Source organism: Momordica charantia, assembly GCF_013281855.1.
Source record: "Momordica charantia cultivar OHB3-1 chromosome 8 unlocalized genomic scaffold, Mcharantia_2.0 BLBB01000008.1, whole genome shotgun sequence".
Lineage (NCBI taxonomy): Eukaryota > Viridiplantae > Streptophyta > Magnoliopsida > Cucurbitales > Cucurbitaceae > Momordica > Momordica charantia.
In genome coordinates this window covers 5,846,618-5,868,765 of record NW_028275166.1, presented here as the reverse complement: position 1 = coordinate 5,868,765, position 22,148 = coordinate 5,846,618, and the positions used below count along the sequence as shown (strand labels likewise).

Sequence of the window (22,148 nt, the reverse complement as noted above, 5' to 3'; positions counted from 1 at the left end):
TTGATTGATGTTGCAATCATCAGCCTGAATATAGTTCAACTGATTAAGTCATATATCTTCGACCAAAATATCATGAGTTCGAATCTTCACTCTCATATGTTATGCTAATAAAATATGAGTGTTGTAATGTTCACCCTAACTTATTTTAAAAAGTGTTATTATAATATGTTTTCATTTGAAATTTTTGTTGGAAATAAGTATTCTTAAATGTGTCAAATGAATTATAAAACATATATTTAGTATAAAAGGGATAAAATTAAGGCAAAATGATATTAGCTGGGTTATTTTATTTTTTATTTTATTTATAAGTTTTGGTAGAGTTATTTATTGGTCTATTTTGTGGCTTCATTAAATTAGTTAGTTCGGGGGTTTATCTATATATATATATATACTTTAGAAAAAAACTAGTGAGTGATTTAGCGAAAGTTTAATAGAGGGTACAAATTGCGACATATCATGATTTGATGAAATGAAAAATTTGAAATTATATTATGAATTTAGTTTCAATTTAATCTCTATATTATAAAATTTTAAATTCGATCTTTATTATTTAGTTAAAATATTGAAAAAATATGTTGTATTCAATACTGTGGTGACAGTTTGTAACAAGGAAATAGTTTATTATTGAAATTAAATTCAAATAATAGGAATTAAATTGAAGTTTTTAATACCATAACAACATAGGACCAAATTGGTAATTTATATTCTACTCAACTGTTTTTTAGTTTTTGTTTTTAAGGGATAAAATATTATCTTGAAATTTCCTTGCTGTGCTTCGGCGATGTACAGTTGTAATTGCTAAGGTGAATTTTTGTTACCGCCATTCTCTCCTTGTGTTTTTTATCTGAGTTGTTTTTACTTCAATTTTCTTTTTACTGTTTTGCAACATAATTTACTATTTCTTTTGACCATTAATTTCATTTACAAAAAATATTTAAAATTTCTGAACGTGAATTCTAGTTAAAAAGAAGAAAGAGAAGGGAAAAAAAATGACTCTTAACGATTCATTATAAAATTCCAGGAAAATACATTAAGTTATGGAAATTAACCCAAGTTGACATTAACTTTAACAAAATTACTGATATAGTTTTTGTGTGAACAGGTTACTTAATCATTCTTTGATCAACCGTGATTAAAAAACACTAATATCTAACCACTTGAATCTCAAATATGTACAAAATCGGTACTAAAATAACCTAAAATCAATATTTAGCTCTTGTTTGATAATTATACCGATTTTGATTTCTATTTTTAAAAATTATACTTGAATTTTAGCCCAATTTCAAAATTAAAAACAAGCTTTTATGATTTTTTAAATTTATTTTCACGTTTTAAAAATAAAAATAAATTATTCAAATGAGGTGAAAGTAATCTTTTTAGACTCAATTTTTAAAAACATAAAACAAAAAATGAAATAAGTACCAAACACTTTAAAATTGAACTAAAACCCAACCAAAATAACGCTATTCTTCAAAGTTCAAACCGATGGAATTGACTCGATTTGGTCCGAGTTCAAATTCCACTTTCGAATCATAACTATATATAAATGTTAATTAGCTACGTAATTAAACATCAAATTTAGCTACAAAATTAGCATCCATCATTTTTTGGTTGGCTAATTAATCACATTCAGAATCGTGAAGTTTAAGCATGGCGAAACAGAGGCGAACCCTAATTGTTTGAGTTTCAGAATCAAAACAGTTTTTTCTGAAGCACCATAGTTGAATGAAGTCCCCACTTCTGAGCGCAGATTCTTCCACCAACGAGTTCCAGTTCGTCATCAAGCAATACGGCTCACCACTTCCGATCTTCCACTTCTTCAACCAAATCGGCCTTTCTCGGAGCACAGGATCCATAATCACTACCTCCATTCCCTTCTTCTTCTTCTTCTTCTTCTTCTTCTTCTTCTTCTTCTTCTTCTTCTTCTTCTTCTTCTTCTTCTTCTTCTTCTTCTTCTTCTTCTTCTTCTTCTTCTCGTGTTCATACAGCAGCTTCCGCTCCTGCTCTGTCGCGAAATAGACTCTCAGTTTTTTCGTCGGGAGAGATAATCGCCCGTGGTTTTTGTTTAAATATGTGTTTTGGATCACTAATTGGATTCCGTAGCCTCCGATCTCCGCAATCCGATCTCTCGTGGCCGCCGGCATCTCCGGAGTTGAAGGTAATTTGATTTCCTTTCGCCTCTTCTTTCTGATCTGTTTCTTCGTCAGTGCCAATGGAGGTTTCTTCCTCTTCCGATTGTTGAGTTCGATTTCATTGTTGCAGAATCCGCCATTGGCCATGGCCATCAGAATCCTCGCGGCCTCGAGCATGGCTTCATCTTCAGGCTTCGATTCTTCCGCACTGGAAGAACTTCTTCTTTTTCGAGGAATGTTGCAGACTCCGTGGGTTGAATCCGGAAAAGACAACTCTGGAAGAAGGCCTTCGATCATGTCCATTCCCATTGGAGATTACAGAGATGAAGGAAGTCTGAGAGTTCAAATTGTACGAGAATTGAAGTTGCGATTCCATTAAATAAAGGTGAGAGCTCACATTTATGGAAGTAAGATCCATATTCCAAATTGAACTTCAATCGGTTTTCATCGTATACTCTGTAAAGAGGAAATGAAATTTCATTCCATAAATGATGCTCTGTTTCGACCCAACGGACTCAAAATTCGCAATCAGCTGATCTTCGATCAAAACTTTCCATAATCTTACATTCAATTTTAATAGTCAATATCTTCCGCCACTCACTATCTGAAAGCGACCTGAATTTGGTTGTTAAATTTTTTTGTTCTTCCTCTCTCTCTCTGAAATCTCCAATTCTCCACCGGAATACTTTCTCTCTCTTCAAAGTTGACATCGCACTCTCTCTCTACTTTCATGTGTTTGTTTTTTATTTTATTCATACAAATTTCCTTAATTATTTCTCCTTTTTTTTTTCTTTTTTACGGTTTTCCTTAATTATTTATAATCCATGTTACGATTACTATAAATTATGTTATTTTTTTTCCTTTTATTCAAAAAAGGGTAAAAAGCCTATAATTTAGTAATGTCTTAATCTCCTTTCAAAAAAATAAAAAGAGTAATGTCTTATTCAGTTTTTATTATTATCATTTTTCTAATTTAATAACATGGGGAATGAGTTTTTTTTTTTTCAAAGTAAATACATTAAAAAAAATTAGGGAATTTCACGGCCCAAGATCAAGACACAACACCAAAGGCAGACACAAGAATACAAGATTGAAAACAAAATTTTCACATTTTATATTTTAACCTTAATTTTAATTTAGCAATTTTAAAAATAGAAAATTATATTAAATGACATAAAATAAATATATACTTATAAAAATAACATTACTTTTTTTAAAAGTTTACAAAAAGTAATTTTTGTTGGTCTCATATATAGGATTTTTTTAAAAAAATAATGTTTTTTAAAAAACAAATGACACAAATAAGGTAGGTTTGAAAGTATTTTTAAAAGTATGGTAGTGAAATCGCACCCATTGGATGCGATTTCAGGTAAATCGCAATTAATTGCTGCGATTCTAGGTCGAAATCGCAGCCAATGACTACGATTTTGTGAATGTCGCAGTCATTGACCGCGACTTCGGTGTGACATGACTTTAAGGATGCCACGTGTTGGGCATGCAGTTGCTGCGAGTTATATATTCTATATATATTATTTTGTAAATTGGTTCAATGGTAAGAATTGTGCAACATTGGTGATAAAGGTCATTATCAACCCTCTCTATTCATGGGTTTGATTCCCTCCTCTCGGTTTGACCTTCATTTTTTTTTCAATCTTTCTCTTTTTACTTTCTTTTAAGTTTTTTTTCTTTCAATTTCTCTTTTAACATTTTCTATTTCGTTTTCTCTTTTGACTTTTGTTTTAACTTTTTTTTTCCATTTCTCTTTTCACGTTTTTTTTATTTCATTTCTCTTTTTACTTTTTTTTTAATTTTTTTTTCAATCAATTTTTCTTTTAATCTTTTCTATTTCGTTTTCTTTTTTAATTCTTTTTTTTTTGTCCAAATTGTACTTCTACTTCACGTTTTTTACATTTTTCTCTTCCAATTTCTCTTTTAACCTTTTTTTTATTTCATTTTCGCTATTAACTTCTTTTTATTTTCAATTTTTACTCTTCCAACCTTTTTTTAACTTTTTTTTCTTCAATTTCTCTTTTAACCTTTTTTTTTTTAATTTAATGTTCTCTTTTTACTTTTTTTTTAATTTCATTTTCTCTTTTTTAACCCCTTGTTATTTTCAATTGTTTGTTTTCGTTACATACATGTGATTCTTTTTATATAAATTATTGTAATGTTTAGTATGATCTAAGATTTGTTGAAAAAATACGTTCTAGACGAATGTATGCTTTTACTTATAATAAAATAAATTATATTTTATAGGTAAAATAAATAAAAACTATATAGAAAATAGAAAATAAATAAAAACTGTATAGAAAATAGAAAATAAATAAAATATTAATAAAATAAAATATTTTATTCGTAAAATAAATAAAATACTAAATAAATAAATATATAAATATTTTAAATGAAAATCTCATTCATTGTACGCGACTTTCCATTTATAGAAGTCGCTTACAATGTACAATGTACGAGATTTCCTTGCTGAGTCATTCTTCGAGATCCACCTTATCTATGTCATGTTGGCACCTAAATCGCATCTATTATATGCGATTTTTGGCTTTGACTAGCACCTAACCTATTAGTTTGAATGTATAACTTAATTTTGTAATTTTTTATTTATACTACATTTATTTTGTTATTATTTTTAAATATACATTATTTTTGTAATTAGTTTTTTAAATTACATTATTCTTAAACTTTCTCCCTCATATATATGATTGTACAAATTTGTAATTTATGTCACTTTTTTTGTAAAATTTTAAATCTAATGCTATATATATAAACACATATTCTCTTTGTTATATCCTTATAATTCCCTTATCCTTCTAATTCCCCCTTTAAAAATCTCATCGATGTCTCGATCTTTTCCTTGAACAAATTAAGGATTAGTGACATTCAAGCTAGATGGAAACAAATTCCACTCTGTTGCACACGATGTCCAGATTGAGCATTCTTTCATCCACACTTTTTGTTAATACAACATGTAGGGAGGGAGGTTCGAACTCATACTTTTCTTTCATCCACACTTTTTGTTAACACAACATGTAGGGAGGGAGGTTCGAACTCATACTTTTTTAGTCCGATATAAGTACCTAAACTAGTTAAATTAAACTTTCCACCCACAATTTTGTGTGGTTCTTTACTCTTGCATGGATGGTAAGAGCATGTCACCCCATTGCCGTAAAGATTAGGCCTTCAATTTCCCTCCTTTGCATTGATTTCATAGTTGTTCTAGAAGAACCTCATTTTTATTTTTACCAAGAACAAGAAAAAAAAAAGAGAAAAAAAAAAGAGAGAGAAAACATAATATCTATATTCAGTTATCGAACAGCTATCAAATTAATGGTAGTTAGCTGGAAATTTTAGTAAGTAATGTTTTATATCTATATATATATTTTGACACATTGCTAATTGCATATATTAGAGTAATATATTACAAAAAAAAAATCATATATATAATGTTCATAGTCCAAATGAGATCAGCCCATCTTATTCTCATATTCCCCTCGCCTCGTAGCCTACAAATAAATAAAATAAATATAACACGATAACGAGTGATTATGTATAGAGAATAAATTAAGGATAATATTTGAGTGGTACTTTTTTTTTTTTGGTCAAACTATGTATAAAAATGATAAATACATATTTTATATGCATAACATTAGCTATAATTTTCAATCACTTTGGTCCCAGAACCAGTGTCAATATATTCACCTAAACTCTTATATTCCAAAGAATTTCAGATTCCAATTCAAAAAGTTCAGAAAGATTCAAGTGACCAATCTAATCTTCAATAAGAGTGAAGGAGAAGCTTCGAAAAGTAAAATACTATCCTTAAGAGTGAAGAAAAAAACACCGTGTCTGGGAGATTTTCAGTAAAGTAAACAAACTTTCTGGGCAAAGGCCAAAATCCCACAGCTTTTATGATTTCAATTCATATGAGTGAAAAACAAAACTAAGAAATTTTTGAAGTCCATAGCAAAGCATACCTTAACCAAGATGATGAAGCCTTCTTTTATCAGAAATGAAAGTGTTCTTGAATGTTTCAATCTACAGATTCACGATTTCGTTCAAGAATCAGATGAAGGAAGCTTGTGAAAGCAAGTAAACTGCAGCAACATTTCTTTTCTCAAATTTAAGAGTCCTATCCTTCGTTTTGGCGGCTTACACCAAACTCCATAATGTAGACAAAAATCCCTCATTACGGAGTGATTCTTGGTGTGATGCATTGTTGTCTTTTAGTTTACATGATATTCCAATAATGCAACTAAAACAAATGGGGGTAATGAGTAGATAAAATAGGCATAAAGAAATAAAAAGATGATGGGCAGCCGAAAATTTTACCTATCCACGCAGATTGAAAGCCATTTGTGAGTTTGCAAGTATGTAGCGAACAACTTCAAGTGAACTTTGCTCTCTCAATGGAGCTCACAGCACGACGATGAAGAATGCTGTCACGAGTTAAGAAAAGGGGGCAGGTGCTCGTGTCGTGAGCTTGCAGGAGACAGCTTTAACTGTGGCAGATTGAATTTCTAGTGCTACGGTACTGGGCACGACTACTCACGTATGCAGCAACAACCAATGTCTGTTCAAAGATTCCATCTGGTAAGAAACAAACTTCGCAGGGTGATCAAACAGTCCACCAAGTATGATCACCAATAAGAAGAAAATTGAAGCTCAATATTGTTGCACGTTTAGACAATAATTATGTTTCGAATTCTAAATGGAATAGGCTGTGAAGTACGGAAAAAGGTAATCGTTAGGCTTGAAACACCCTTTTAAGGTTTCTATTCTACAGTGGATAAGAACCATGGTCAGACACAAACAATAAAATTAGTGATTTTATTGCCGAGGAATTTAACAGTAAAGGAGGCAAAACATGTTAAGAAAAGAAATTGTACAAATAGGCTTTGAAAGTCAGTAGATCATTGGAAACGTTGAGAGTTGAAATGAACTTTCCCATTAAAGAAGACTTCCTATCGGCGCTAGAAATGTAAATATGAAATTTGAGATGCAGCTGCTGAGTTGTGATAAGAGAAGAACAATAAAGAAATTGGAACTAAAATTAAAACATAAGGACTAAAAATACAACTTAACCATAAGATAAATCATAGGTCATTTTTGTAACCAACCTTCCCTTCAAATCATTCAACTGGACTTGATAGTTCAGTGACTTGGTGAGCAATTTCACCGACGACCTCCTTGCATGTTTCAAGTGATATATGGCCATTTTTAGACCAGCCGAGAAAATCACTAGCCAGGTAAACGAGAGTCAAAATCACCAGTAATTACCGCACGAGCATTCACCATTCTTGAAATGGTGAAACCTCTTTCCATCTCTCACTACTATCTCCCTCCTCACCACTTTAGACATGAACTTGAATGCATTGTGGCAATCCCCACAGATCCTAAGGTTCTTGAAAACCCTAACCGTGGCACCTTTAGGGAGCTTCATTAGCCCAAACCCAACTGCAAGCTTCTCACTGTGAGTAGACAAAGCATATTCTTTATGTTCAGATTCCATATCATGTAACACATACTTTGTATCCGGAATATATCCTAGTTTCTTCATTTCAAGGCTTAGTTGCTCCAAATAATTGTAGACAGATAGCACCTCAGGATGCACAGTATCATCCACCAAAAAGACATGAACCTTGTTCTCAACCTCAGTCCAACTACAAGCAGGCTCCTTCTTGACCCCTCGATCTCTCATCAGTTTCCGCACCCTTGCAACATCATTCCACCGGCCAACATTGGCATACATGTTTGACAAAAGTACATAGGTTCCATCGTGTTGTGGCATTAACTCAAAAAGCCTTTCAGCAGCTTCTACTCCTAAATCCATGTTTCCATGAATCCGACAGCCAGCAAGAAGAGCCTCCCACATTGGTGCCCCAGGTTTGCAAGGCATGGAATCAATGACATTCTTTGCATCTGAGAACTTCCCAGCTCGACAAAACAAATCGATCATCCGAGCATAATGATCCTCACCAGGAGTAATGCCATAAGTTTCAGACATTGAATTAAAATACTTGTGTCCTTCATCAACCAAACCTGCATGACTACATGCAGAGATAACAGTAAGAAATGTTATTCTATCGGGGAGTATACCCTCTTCCAACATTCGTTCAAAAAGTTCTATTGCTTTTACACCATGCCCATGCTGTCCCAGTGCTGCAATCATCGCATTCCATGAAACCGAATCCACAAAAGGCATAGTGAGGAACAAAGATTTTGCAGCTTCAACCACTCCACATCTTGCATACATTGAGATCATTGCATTGCCAACTGAGAGGCTTGAATCGTGACCAAGATGAATAAGCTGAGCATGGAGCTGGCGACCATTCTCCAATGCTCCAAGCACAGAACAAGCTGTAATTGCTCCTGCAAATGCATAATCACAGGGTTCATAACCATCTAACCTCATTTGGTTAAACAGCTTCAAACCCTCTTCCCCAAATCCATTTTGTGCTAATCCTGAAATCATCACAGTCCAAGTAAGAAGGTTTTTCTCTGGCATTTCTACAAAGAAAGACTTTGCCTCCTCCATCCGCCCTGAATTCACATACCCTGATAAGATTGCATTCCAAGTAACAATATCTTTAATTGGCATCTCATAAAAAATCTTCCGTGCCCCATCAACTTTACCGAACTTCCAATACAAAGTAATCAATGCATTACTCACAGACAATATAAAATCATGATTTGGGTTGAGCTCATTTTTTAGAATGTAAGCATGCACCTGTTTTCCCAGTTGAAAAAAACCACCATTGGCACAAGCACTAATCACGCTTGTGTAGGTGAACTCATCATGCTGGACTCCAAGCAAACGCATTTTCCTAAACAATGTTAAGGCTTCCTGGAAAAGACCATGGTGCACATATCCAGAGATCATTGAATTCCATGCTACCCCCAGCTTTTCAGTCATTGTATCAAGAAGTCCGTGCGCTCCATTCAGATCATCATTCCGCACATACCCAGTAATCATTGTTGTCCATGTTAATTCATCCCTCTCTGGCATTTCATCAAAAAGTTTCCTAGCTGATGCCATTAGTGAAGATGATAACACTAATGGTGAAGATGCACATTTAACATAAACAGATAGGAGAGCGTTTAACACTGAAGAAACAAGCCCAGTTCCAGATTTTACCACCGCACCATGAATTTGGCTACATTGCTGCTCATTATCAACAATAAGTGCCAAAGCACTGAGCACGCTAGTAAATGTAAAGTCATCAGGCTGAAAATTACCCCGTCTCATAGCATGAAACAGTTCAAGAGCAGAATGACCATCATCATTGTGCGAATAGCCAGTAATCATAGCGTTGTAGAAAATAGTGTCCCTCATGACCAATGGAGTCCCATTGAATATTGCTCTAGCCAGACTTAGATTCCCCACTGCAGAGTATGCCGTGATCAATGTAGTCCTCGCTACAGCATCTGGGTTGGGAATTTCGTCGAACAGTTGGCGCGCATACACAAGATTTGACGATTTCCAGTATACGTCGAGCAGGCGATTGACGAGATGCCCACGAGGCTTGAATCCCGAAGCAATCATGTGGGCATGGACAGTCCGAGCAAGTGAAAAGGAAGAGGGATTCTGTGGGCAACAGAGTTGCAATTGTGCGGCGTACCGGTTTGCAACCACGCGGATGCCCAACGAATTTCTCATGGTGTTTGATGGGAATTAGAAGCATCGTTCCGATTTAAACAGTAAACTTGTAGAAATAACTGAGTTAAGAATCAATGGCGTGGCAATGAAACTTGGAGAATCAACATCAAACCTGAAAATTCTCGAGCTTTTCATCCTCCATGACGTTCTGAATAAAGCAGGTTCCCGTACTTGTCTGTATGTCATTTTACAGACGCCCATTATGTTGAAGAAAATTCTAATAACTTCTGTTTCATTCCAAAAGAAAAAAAAAAGAATGAAGCAATACTCAAACAACTTCACAACAACTCAATATGCTCTTAGATCTTCCATAGCTATGCTAAAACACATTCTTCATTATCAACGTTTCATAATTAATATCATAAAATCATGTGTCATGAACAAATACAGCAGTCACATGAGTTCATTCAGCATGCAAACCCGCACACACACGCTCTCAAGCTACTTACAACACGCCCAACACTGTTAGCACTTGATCCAAGATTTAGAATGTTAAACTCAGTCCCGACAACCTTAATCGAGTCAGCAAGGGTATTACGAAGAGTTGTTACCTACTGACCCTCACAGAACGGTTTGTGTCGGTGCTGTATTGATGTCGAAAAGGCAGGGGTCCACGCGCTGCTGTTCGTGCTCTGCTCGTCCAGTTAGTTCGTGGCTGCAGATCGACGCGCGCAGAGGAGGAGCGTCGCTCTGGTTTTCTCGTCAAGGGGTCGCCGCGCCGCCGCAGGATGTCGCCGGAGAAGAAGAAATCGGGGGAGGGGCGGCGGCAGTGAATGGTCTTACGCTCGCTCCCAATCTTTAAATATTTTAAAATATATACTCATCCACTCTTATAACATTTTTTTCCCTAAGTACCCTGGGATGTGTTTTGATATTTTTTTTAAATTCAAATTGAAAAAATTGTAAAAGTTAATTTTAAAAACGTATGTTATACTTTTCAAATGGACTCACTTCCATGAAATCGAAGAGATCATAGATCTTAATAAAAGTAACATCAACGTTTTGAATGTCGATATCGATCGAGATATTGAAGCCTCAAATTCGTATAAATGTCGATAGAATATGGTGGATATTTATAGAAATAAAAAAATATTTAAATAACAGATAACATTTCACCATTTATAATTAAGTTTAAAATAATTAATACGATATTTATGATATTTTTGTAGATATTTTTCATATTTTGTCGATTTATCCCGTGGATGGCAATGGAAATTTAGTACCTGAGTAAGATTTATTTTATTTATAAATTATATTTTTATTATTTATTTTAAAAAGGTTAAATTTAGAGTAAAATACATTATTTGTCTTAAGATTTGAGATTAATGTCTATCTAGTGGTTGAGATTTGAGATTAGTAACCATTTGATCCTATGTTTTAAAATGGGACACTTTCATTCTTGAAATTCAATAAATGGTTCAAAATGGTCATACTATTAATCGACTAATGAAAATTTGACGTGAGGAACAACTCAATCACCTCATTTAATGTTAACTCTGATTACATATTCATTTTAGAGTCATATCTTTCACTCTTCCCTTCCAATGAGAAGATCCAATTTTACATATATATATATATATACACAAAAATATAATTTAAAATTCCTATTTTTTATTATGTAAAATTTCTTAAAGAGAATTAATAATTGTATAAATTTTATCGGTAAATTACTTTTTTTTTAAAACTAAGTTATATCTTCTACAGTCATCTCGACGATCTGCAGAACATTTGGAGGAGGCGATTGAGGAAATCCCCACGAGGCTGGATTCAGTGGGGATCCCGCAGTGAACCATAAAGAAGACACCAGAATTATTATTTTTACAAGTTCCGTTGCCGGGACTTGAACCCAGGTCTCTCGGGTGAGAGCCGAGTATCCTAACCAACTAGACTACAACGGGATTGTAACTTGTAATCAAGAGCAAAATTTAAACAATAAATTTAACTTTTATCAATAGTGAGAAATTGAATTGGAAAAATATTAAAACATAATGGAGTAAATTAAAACTTTATGAACAATAGATACTAAATTGAAAAAACACTAAATATTAGGGATTAAACAAATATTTAGCCTAAAATTTAATGAATATTAAAAAAATTACAATAAATAGCTGAAAATAAACGTGACTTCTTTTTATATTTTTTTTTAGTACAACGTGACTTTTTACTCTTTTTCAATGATGTCACAAAATTAACTTTTAATTGGTCTCGTGATTGTATAAGTTTACTATTTATGTTATTTTTGTAAAATGATAAACTTAATACCAACACATTCCCTTTTGTACTTTTCCCCCTTTTTTGTAATTCCCTACAAAATTTTTCATAAAAGGAATGCTTTTTTTTTAATACAAAACATTGAAAACTTGAGGTTTAAAACTTATCTAAAAAAAAAAAAGAAGAGATGTTGGGTTGAGTAACAAGAAGAGTAATTTTGTATTTATAATAATAACACTATAGATCAATCTTAGTCGGTTACATCAAAATAGCTACCGCTACAAAATTAGCATCCATCATATTTGAGTTGGCTAATCATATTCAGAATCAAAACAGTTTTTTTTTTTTTCCGAAGCACCATAGTTAAGTGAAGTCCCCACTTCTGAGAGCAGCTTCTTCCACCAACGAGTTCCAGTTCGTCATCAAGCAATAATGGTGCTGGGTACCTACTACTAATTATCATTAAAATTAATGACAATAAAAAAGAGATGAAAGAATAAAAGAAGAGAGAGAGGTGATTTTTTAAAAAATAATAATAATAAATAGCTCTAATTTTTAATGGTATTATTCCATTTACGGCATAATTAAAGTAAAAAAAAAAAATGTTAGGCAGCCGTGAAGCGTTGAGAAATAAAACAAGAGGATAAAGAAACAAAAACTTCACCTTTCCACGCAGATCGAAAGCCATTTGTGATGTGAGTTTGCAGGTAGGGAGCGAACAATTTTAACTGAACTTTACTCTCCCAACGGTGCCCACAGCACGATGACGAAGACTGCAGTCATGAGTCCAGAAAATGAGGCGGGTGGGCACTGGTGAGTTTGTAGGGACACAGCTTTAACTGTGTCAAGCCCACCGCCTGCAGTACGACTGACATATGCAGCAACCAACAATGTCTGTTCAACACTCAGCAGTTCGAGTTCCATCTGGTAAAAAGCAAACCACTTCACAGGTAAGAGTGATAAAAAAAATACAAGTATGATGACTATAAGAAGAAAATTGAAACTCAATAATGGTACACGTTTAGACAGTAATTATGTTTCAAATTCTAAATGGAATAGGGTGAACTGATGAAGAATGAAAAATAGAATTCGTTGTACAAGAAACATTCGTTTGATGTTTATATTGCATTGTGCATAAGAACTAGTGGTCTGACCCAAACAACATAGTTAGTAATCAGCTATATTTAACAGCAAAGGAGATAAAAAAAACATGTTAAGAAAAGCAATTATACAGATAGAATATGAAGGTCAGCAAAACAATGAGAGTTGAAGTTATTAAAGATGACTTCTGCTGTGCTAGAAAAATGAAGCAGTGATACAGATGATTGGTCAGTTTTAATCGAAGGACGGAAACAATAACGAAGATTTCAAAATCATAGGACCATATTGGAACTAAAATGAAAACTTTCGGACTAAAACTACAACTAAACTGTTAAACTAATATCAGGTCATTTGTCTAACCAACCTTTACTTTGAATCATTCAACTCGCTTTGCTAATCCATTGACTTGGAGCTCAATTTCACATATGACCTCCTTGCATGTTTTGGGTGATATATGGCAATTTTTGAGATCCACAATTAAAACCACTAACCAGGTAAATGAGAATCAGAATCACCAGTAATCACCACACGAGCATTCACCGTTCTTAAAATGGTGAAACCTCTTCCTATCCCTCACTATTATCTCCCTCATCACCACTGTAGACATGAACTTGAATGCATTATGGCAATCCCCACAGATCCGAAGGTTCTTGAAAACCCTGACTGTGGCACCTAGAGGGAGCTTCATTAGACCAAACCCAACTGCAAGCTTCTCACTGTGAGTAGACAAGGCATGATCCTTTTGTTCAGATTCCATGTCATGTAACACAAACTTCGTGTTGGGGATATATCCTAACTTCTTCATTTCAAGCCCCAGCTGCTCCAGGTAATTATAGACAGATAGCACGTCAGGGTGCACAATATCATCCACCAAGAACACATGAACTTTGTTCTCAACCTCAGTCCAACTACAAGCAGGCTCTTTCTGGACCCCTCGGTCTCTCATTAATTTTCGCACCTTAGCAACATTGTTCCACTGACCAACATCAGCATACATGTTGGACAAAAGTACATAGGTTCCATCGTGTTGTGGCATAAGCTCAAAAAGCTGTTCAGCAGCTTCTATTCCTAATTCCATATTCCCATGAATCCGACAACCAGCAAGAAGAGCCTCCCAAACTGGTGCGCCGGGTTCAGAAGGCATGGTGTCAATGACATTCTTTGCATCTGAGAACTTCCCAGCTCGACAAAATAAATCGACCATTCGAGCATAGTGATCTTCACCAGGAGAGATACCATAATGTTCAGACATTGAGTTAAAATAATGACGTCCCTCTTCAACCAAACCTGCATGGCTACATGCGGTGAGAACTGTAAGAAATGTTATTCTATCGGGGAATATGCCCTCTTTCAACATCCGATCAAAAAGTTTTATTGCTTTTACACCATGCCCATGCTGCCCAAATGCTGCAATCATTGCATTCCATGAAACCGGGTCTACAAAAAGCATAGTGAGGAACACAGATTCTGCAGCTTCAACCACTCCAGATCTTGCATACATTGAGATCATTGCATTGCCAACAGAAAGGCTTGAATCATGGCCCAGGTGAATAAGTTGAGCATGGAGTTGGCGACCATTCTCCAATGCTCCAAGCACAGAGCAAGCTGTAATTGCTCCTACAAATGCATAATCACAGGGTTCAAAACCATCCAACCTCATTTGCTTGAACAACTTCAAACCCTCATCTCCAAATCCATTTTGTGCCAGTCCTGAAATCATCATAGTCCATGTAAGAAGGTTTTTCTCTGGGGTTTCTTCAAAGAAAGACTTTGCTTCCTCCATTCGCCCTGCATTCACATACCCGGATAAGATTGCATTCCAAGTAACAATATTTTTAACTGACATCTCATAAAAAATCTTCCCTGCCACATCAACTCTATCATTTTTCCAATAGAAAGTAATCAACGCATTACTCACAGACAGCAAAAAATCATGATTTGGGTTCAGTTCATTTTTTAGAATGTAAGCGTGCACCTGTTTTCCCAGTTGAAAGAATCCACCATTGGCACAAGCACTGATTACACTTGCGTAGGTGAACCCATCATGCTGAACTCCAAGCAAACGCATTTTCCCAAACATTGCCAATGCTTCCTGGAAACAACCATGGTGCACATATCCAGATATCATGGAATTCCATGCCGGCCCAAACTTTTCAGTCATTGTATCCAGAAGCTCACGTGCTCCATTCAGATCTTCATTTCGCACATACCCAGTAATCATCGTTGTCCATGTTAACTCGTCCCTCTTTGAAATTTCATTAAACAGTTTCCTTGCTGAAACCATTGCTGAAGATGATACCGTCAATGATGATGCACACTTGACATAAACAAACAGAAGAGCGTTCAACACAGAGGAAACACACCCCATTCCAAATTTCACCACTGCACAATGCATTTGACCACACTGCTTCACATTATCAACAATAAGCGCTAAAGCACTGAGAACGCTTGTAAATGTAAAGTCATCTGGCCGATAATCATCGGATCTCATAGCATGAAACAGCTCCAGCGCAGCATGACCATCATTATTGTGCGAATAACCAGTGATCATTGCATTGTAGAAAACAGTGTCCCTCATATTGAACGGAGTTCCATTAAATATTTCTCGAGCCAGTTTCAAATTTCCCGACGCAGAATATGCCTTAATCAAAGTGGTACTTGCTATAGCATCTGGGCTAGGAATTTCGTCAAACAGTTGGCGCGCATACACAAGATTCGACGATTTGCAATATACTTGAAGGAGACGATTGAGGAAATGCCCACGAGGCTTGAATCCAGAAGCAATCATGTGGGCATGAACAGTCCGAGCAAGTGAATAGGAAGCCGGATTCAATGGAGAACATAGTTGCAATTGTGCGGCGTACCAGTTTGCCATCATGCGGACTTCCAATGCACTTCTCATGGATTTTGATGGGAATTAGATGCATAAACACGAAGCTTGTAGTAATTATTGTGTAAAAATCCATGGCGTGACGATCAACCATATAGAAGCAACATGGAACCTGCAAAAATAGGGAGCTTTCAGTCCTCCGTAGCGCGGATGAAGATGAAGCTTATTGTCTTCAATAATTTAAGCCAAATTTCAAAAGAGACAAAAACAATATTTAAAAAATTTAAGCCAAGTTCTCCATAGCGCGGATGAAGACGAAGCATTTTGAATTGCTTGACTGATATACTACTGTTTGTTAAGACAGTGAGGCTCACGCTTTTTTACAGTCCAGAATTCCTTTAACACTTAAAATTTCATGACATACCACATATATAAATGAAGTAGCCACTCAAGCATTCTACTGACTCTGAGTAAAGAATGTGCTCAATATTCCAACAGAAAAATTATAATGTAAACATAAATATAATTTTCTAGAGAAGGAATTGTCAAGAACTGATAAACAATGGACAAATCTAACCTAGAGGACTCGTTGATGATGGAAAACCAAAACGCTAAAATCAAGAAATGCGAGCTGAGATCATAACTTGTGGAAGTTTTCCAAGAACACATATCTAATGAATAATGAGAAGCGAGCTAAAATTGAGTACTCAAAAAACTGCTATTAAATCAAGTAAAGGAGATTCACCTTTTGCCTTATTTTGTCGCAGGCTCTCGCTACTGATGTTGAATCGACGCAGGCCGTCGCGGGCAGAGGAGGGTCGCCGTCGTTCGTCGAGTTTTCGCGTCGTGGTGTTGGCGCCGCTACCGTCCATACTACATGGGTTCGCCGGAGATCACGCCGTCGCTGCTGCCATAGCCATAGGTGTCGCCGATGGAACGGTGAAGGGGGACCAGGGCTCTTCACGAGGGAGCAAGGGCTGGACTGTGGAGGGCATAATGTGGGTTTAGATTTAAGGGCATAATGGTCAAAATGGGAAATTTATTTCGTACAAATTCCAAAAATTATCAATTTTTTTTAGTAAAAATCAAAATTTGGAAATGGGGGTTTCATCTATATCCAAATCCATATTTATTGGAATGTGAACGAACAAGTGAAGATAGTTCAACTCGCTAAAATACCTATTTTTTGAATTGTGAGTTCGAATCCTCGTTCCTACATATTTTACTAAAAGAAAAGTAAAAAATATTAGTTGAATCATACTTTATTGACACGCATTTCTTAATTCTGTGATGATATGCAGACGTTAGGGAGTTGAACGAGCTTGGATCAACGAAATAAAATCCAAATCTCTCACTTTGGTTGCTTGTAACTTCGTATGGTCCTTGAGAAAAGAATCGCTGAACTAACTCTATTGTCAAATTTGTTCTTCAATCTCATTCTTATTACTCTTGGTTACACAACATTTTCCTTGCATTCTCTTAGGCCTGGTTAGTTTTATGTGTTTAAAAATTATGTTTGCTTCTTAATTTGTTTAGTATATTTGCTACTTCCATTTAAAATACATATGATTAAAAGTCAAATTTAAAAAACCAGATTTTATTATTATTATTTTTTTAACGTTAGCTTTGATTTTGAAAAGTTTTTAAGAGTAGATAAATAAAATAAAGAAAAAAATGGAAGTTGGGTTTATAAGCTTAATTTTCAAAAATATAACATTACAAATAAAATATTTATCAAACAAGGACATTAAATCTTTTAATTTCAATGGTTTAATTTTTCCACTCCTTGCCTTCAACATGGGGCTAAAAATAATATCTAGAACATATATATATATTATATTAATCAATTGAGCTATCATATTTGCTCCCCAATTATTTCAAATGCTCTCATTAAGCCACATTTAATGTCATTCTTATACTTTACCATCATTTTTTTACACCAAATTTCAGAGTGGAGATTTAGAATTAATAATAGATATCTTAACTGTTTTGTTTAGTTATCTTCATATTGACTACTTAGCTAATTGGGCCTTTTAATTTTTCAACCCACACAAAAGATTCCTTATCACTAAATTTACCATATATACCTAAATTCCAAATTGAGATGTTACAAGAAATTTGGAAGGAGAGAAGAGAGAAAGAAATGTTCGTTTTTTATTGAACGAATGTGAAAAAATAAAAATAAAAAAGAGTGTCAATTCAAACATAGTTCAGGTGGATAGAATACCTAATATCATTTGAAAGATTTATGGTTCAATCCCCATCTAAAATGGTCAAACTTAAACAAGAAAAATGGCAGAAGGATAGCAAAGCCACGTGATATAGTTTTAATTGGAATACTTTTTCAAAATATCAAGGATACAAATATTAAATTTTAACAATTAAACGGGAGCAAAAGTTACACAAAATCTTATAAACCAAATATTAAAAAAATAATAAAGAAAAGAAAAAAGAACGCCCATAATTTTAGCATTACAATAACAGATATATTATATCCAAAATAAAATCAAAATTTTAAGATAAATTAATATTTCAATCCTATGATTTGGGCTTATACTTTAGCCTCATGGTCTTAAAAATGCTTCAATTTGGTTTTTATAAATTGGTCAAAATCTAACAAATCATCACTATCATTACATGGAAAAACTCAAGAAACTAAATTGCGTTAACAAACAGTATCTATATCAAACTTTAAAAGTTAGTAAAAAAAAATGATAGGTTTTCGAGTGAATAAAAAATAACTTAAGAATGATTTGTGAAGCATATTAAAACTAAATTCAACAAAATTGGTACTTTAAAACATTAAACCAAATTGACAATTTAATCAAATTTTAGATTCAAGGTTAAATATACATTTTAGTCCCTAACATTTGAATATTTTTCAATTTCATCCCTTATATTTTAACAATTTTTAATTATATCATTCTTGTCGGTAAATATTAAAAAATATACTATAAATTACCCTGTTAAAAAAATAAAAGTCGATAATTTTGCCCACATCTAAAAAATTTGGAGAATTTTTCCTCTTTGGGACTTAATTCTCCCTCTAAATTTTTTACTTTGTAGTTCACTAAGCATGCTATTAAATAAGTTCATCATTTTTTCTCAAGATAATAATAATAAATAAATAAGTTCATCATAAACCACTTTTAACATTCACCCATAGAAAGACTACAATTAAAAACAAATCGAGCAAAAAATTGAAAGGAAAAAAAACCGCTCCAACAACAACAAAGACTTAAACATATATTCATCCTAAATTAAAGAACTCTTTATTACATTTAAACTAGCATGACATTTGATTCAGTAGCCAAAAAAAAAAGGAGGCGCAAGCTAAACTAGAAGCAAAATTAGCTGAGAGAGACAAAGTTGCACTCACTCGAAGAGAAGATCAGAACAAAAAGACCGCCATTGTTGCCATCTGCCTTTGCCTCTGCAACTTTTCTGATCCATCACCACACAAACACACCTTGGAGATGCAGTTACCCCTCCTTGAAGTCAAAACAAAAGCTTCATTTCAAATCTTAAACCCAACCCCCATTTCCCCTTCCTCCTCCTTTGGTGGTATTTACAGTGACAAAAAGTGTTGTTTTACAGAATTACACAATTAAGATTACAGTTGGGACAAAAGGTAAGAAGAACCCATTAAACTACACGTGAAATTGGACAAAAGAAGTACAAGAAACCACCCAGAAGAAGAACCCATTAGGCTTTACAGGTGGAAACTTGAACAAAAAGTAACAGAAACCCAGAAGAAGAGAGAAGGAAAAGGGCAAAAGAAAACGAGGGTTTTACTTTCTTTGGGGATTAAGGATTTGGAATTGGAAGTTTTACCAAAAAGGTCTGGATCTCTTAAAGCCTGCAGATGGGGTAGCAGTACTTGTGATCTGTGGCACAGTGAAACCATCATCTGTCCACACAGATCTATTGACTACTTTTGATGAATTTATGCCTAATTCCTTTGTCTCCTTCAACCCATTATTGGTATTACTATTATTCATCGTCATTAATCCTGAACCATACAGCGCCGGTGGTGGCCCCTGAGGGACCCAAAGCTCCAAACTTTCCGATGATGAAAAACAACCGTCAATTTCACCTTCCACAAATGGCAATCCCACTCCTCCACACTGCAACTTCAAACAAAAACAATGATCAGATCAGTCAAATCATCTCAGTAACCCACATCACAGATTCCTCAAACTTTCTGATGAACTTCGCAGTAATAATAATAACAGAAACAAACCTCCACAAAGGGGGGAGGAACAGAGGAATCGAGGAAGTCTTCGAAGTGCCACCCGGGGAGTGTCTCCATCAAATATTCCGATATGCTACTCGCCAAGCCACCGCCGCCGGTCGGAATCAGACCTCCGCCGCCCTTGTTCACCGCTGCCGCCGGGGGAATGTTCTGTGGGGCATTTACGCGAACACTTGGTGGGCATGTTATTGGGGCAGGGGAAACGGCTGGTGGGTTCTTAACGGAACGCTTTGACTTGGGATCAGAAACACCACGGCCACCACTTCCGATCGGCTTCTCGCCCGAGGGCGGCGGCGTGTACAGAGCGGCAGTGGTGGAGAGCTTAACACCAGTCAGAAGAAACCTGTCGTGCTTCTTAGTGAGTTCGTTGGCCGAATGAATCGGATCATCGCACTCTCTGCACAGAATCGCTCTGTCCTGCTGACAGAACAAGAAACCTCGCCGCTCCTAAAATAAATCACATTCCAAACAAAAACAAAAAATCAAATCAGACTCACATCGGAAAAACAGAGTAAACCCCCCAAAATTTCAGCCAGAACTCAGATCTTAGGCCAAACCCGGCAGACGTCACAGACGGGGGCCTCCGCCGCGGATGGGCGGAGGAGGGAAAATCGCCGGTGCTTCGAAGCGAGCTTATTGGCATGGTGGACGCGGTGGTCGCAGAGATTACAGAGCACCGCCTCGTCCGCCGTACAGAACACCGAGGCATCGCCTTTTTCACAGACATCGCACTGAATCTTCATATCTTGGAGATGGGTTTTTCGCCGGAGCAATCTGGAGGAACTCTGTGATGGAGAAGAAGCAATAATTACAGAATATAATAAGAATGGCGGTACATCCCGGCGATCTTGCACAGTGAGGAAAAAGAGATTATTTGATATTAAAAAAATGAAGAGAGGGAAGTGAAGTAATTAATTAGTTTAATTGAGCAAACCCACTTTCTTACAGTAAAAGCAAAATAATCATTTTTTTCTAATGTTCATCTTTAAAGGGACAGCAGAAGTTATAATGGAAAGCCACTGTTAATTTTTTTAAAATATAGTTTAAAAGATCTCACAAATCTCAACTCCAAATAAAATATATACATGTATAGAGAACGTGATACTGGTGATGGTAACCCTTCTTTGGGGGTAAGGTTAGTTTTGGAGTATGACTTTTGGACATTCATATATATATATATATATATATATATATATTTCTCAAATGATTGAGTATGGGAAGTTTTTCTTCCAAAGAAAAAAAATTATATAATATACCCTGAGAAACATCGAAAAGATTAAGATTTGGAGTATGGATTCAAACATCTAACATTTTGGCCTAATATTGAGAGTTATGCTCGAATTAGCAGATGGACATAGATTTATGTTGTATGTTTATGGTCAATTTAAAATTAATAGGGGTAGAGAAGGTAGAATTGAGAATGATTCTGATTAATTTTTATGTTTGTTAAATGTTAGGTTTGGTCTCTAAATATTTAGAGTCATTGAATTTCAAGAACATTCCTAACTTTTCGATGTTGCGTCGAATAGATCTTTAAACTTCAAGAAATGTTTAACATATCATCGAGCTTTTAATTTTGTATTTATTTTAAAAAGGATCAAACTTGTAATTTAACATTGTAGCTTTTTTTTTTCTCTTCTTTTTAATGAGAATAGGAGTGTCATCACTTAATTTTGAATTTTGCTTCTATGTAATCTTTGTCGTTAGAATTTAATGATCAAACGTTTTGATTTAAAGCATGTCATTTTACCTAAGGCTCATGTAGTCATGCCACTTTATTTTTTGTTGGTGAACGTTTCACGTCCTTTCTCCACATTGTGCTAAACGAATTAATTTTTGTTCAATAATGATAAGAACTACATGTATCAACCTGAATATAGCTTAACTAATTAAAGTATTTATCTTCGATCGTGACTTTGAATCCTCAATTAATCTCTTATGTTATATTAA

The 22,148-nt window shown here is 34.9% G+C and overlaps 4 protein-coding genes and 1 non-coding gene across 13 annotated transcripts; all 5 read right to left on the bottom strand.

Moving 5' to 3' along the window:
• Positions 1-1,526: 1,526 nt before the first annotated feature.
• Positions 1,527-2,907, bottom strand: LOC148209426 (uncharacterized). The gene has a single exon (XM_088127686.1). It carries the CDS (start codon positions 2,439-2,441, stop codon positions 1,620-1,622), a length of 822 nt encoding a protein of 273 aa, XP_087983812.1. The 5' UTR covers positions 2,442-2,907; the 3' UTR covers positions 1,527-1,619.
• Positions 2,908-5,449: 2,542 nt separating this feature from the next.
• Positions 5,450-10,613, bottom strand: LOC111014069 (pentatricopeptide repeat-containing protein At1g25360-like). 6 transcript variants are annotated; one of them, XM_022288676.2, is made up of 5 exons: positions 10,353-10,613; positions 7,262-10,028; positions 6,474-6,731; positions 6,119-6,396; positions 5,450-5,647 (listed from the first exon to the last, which is right to left on the bottom strand). In XM_022288676.2, exon 2 carries the CDS (start codon positions 9,799-9,801, stop codon positions 7,408-7,410), a length of 2,394 nt encoding a protein of 797 aa, XP_022144368.1. In that variant the 5' UTR covers positions 9,802-10,028; positions 10,353-10,613; the 3' UTR covers positions 5,450-5,647; positions 6,119-6,396; positions 6,474-6,731; positions 7,262-7,407. The 6 variants fall into 6 exon arrangements, with proteins under 6 accessions (XP_022144368.1, XP_022144369.1, XP_022144365.1 ...); XM_022288677.2 differs by having other exon boundaries at positions 6,119-6,179; XM_022288673.2 differs by having other exon boundaries at positions 6,119-6,731.
• Positions 10,614-11,626: 1,013 nt separating this feature from the next.
• On the bottom strand, positions 11,627-11,700 carry TRNAE-CUC (transfer RNA glutamic acid (anticodon CUC)). Its single transcript has one exon. It is a non-coding gene; the product is annotated as a tRNA-Glu (tRNA).
• A 507-nt stretch (positions 11,701-12,207) lies between these two features.
• Positions 12,208-16,934, bottom strand: LOC111014070 (pentatricopeptide repeat-containing protein At1g25360). 3 transcript variants are annotated; one of them, XM_022288683.2, is made up of 4 exons: positions 16,689-16,934; positions 13,478-16,115; positions 12,677-12,936; positions 12,208-12,464 (listed from the first exon to the last, which is right to left on the bottom strand). In XM_022288683.2, the coding sequence occupies exon 2, from the start codon at positions 16,013-16,015 to the stop codon at positions 13,625-13,627; it is 2,391 nt and encodes a 796-aa protein (XP_022144375.1). In that variant the 5' UTR covers positions 16,016-16,115; positions 16,689-16,934; the 3' UTR covers positions 12,208-12,464; positions 12,677-12,936; positions 13,478-13,624. The 3 variants fall into 3 exon arrangements, with proteins under 3 accessions (XP_022144375.1, XP_022144376.1, XP_022144374.1); XM_022288684.2 differs by having other exon boundaries at positions 12,208-12,461; XM_022288682.2 differs by having other exon boundaries at positions 12,208-12,458.
• A 2,235-nt stretch (positions 16,935-19,169) lies between these two features.
• LOC111013937 (B-box zinc finger protein 21) lies at positions 19,170-21,181 on the bottom strand. Of its 2 annotated transcripts, none has more exons than XM_022288493.2 (3): positions 20,756-21,181; positions 20,187-20,645; positions 19,170-20,076 (listed from the first exon to the last, which is right to left on the bottom strand). In XM_022288493.2, the coding sequence occupies exons 1-3, from the start codon at positions 20,939-20,941 to the stop codon at positions 19,774-19,776; spliced, it is 948 nt and encodes a 315-aa protein (XP_022144185.1). In that variant the 5' UTR covers positions 20,942-21,181; the 3' UTR covers positions 19,170-19,773. The 2 variants fall into 2 exon arrangements, with proteins under 2 accessions (XP_022144185.1, XP_022144186.1); XM_022288494.2 differs by having other exon boundaries at positions 19,170-20,070; positions 20,756-21,158.
• Between the last annotated feature and the right edge of the window lie 967 nt (positions 21,182-22,148).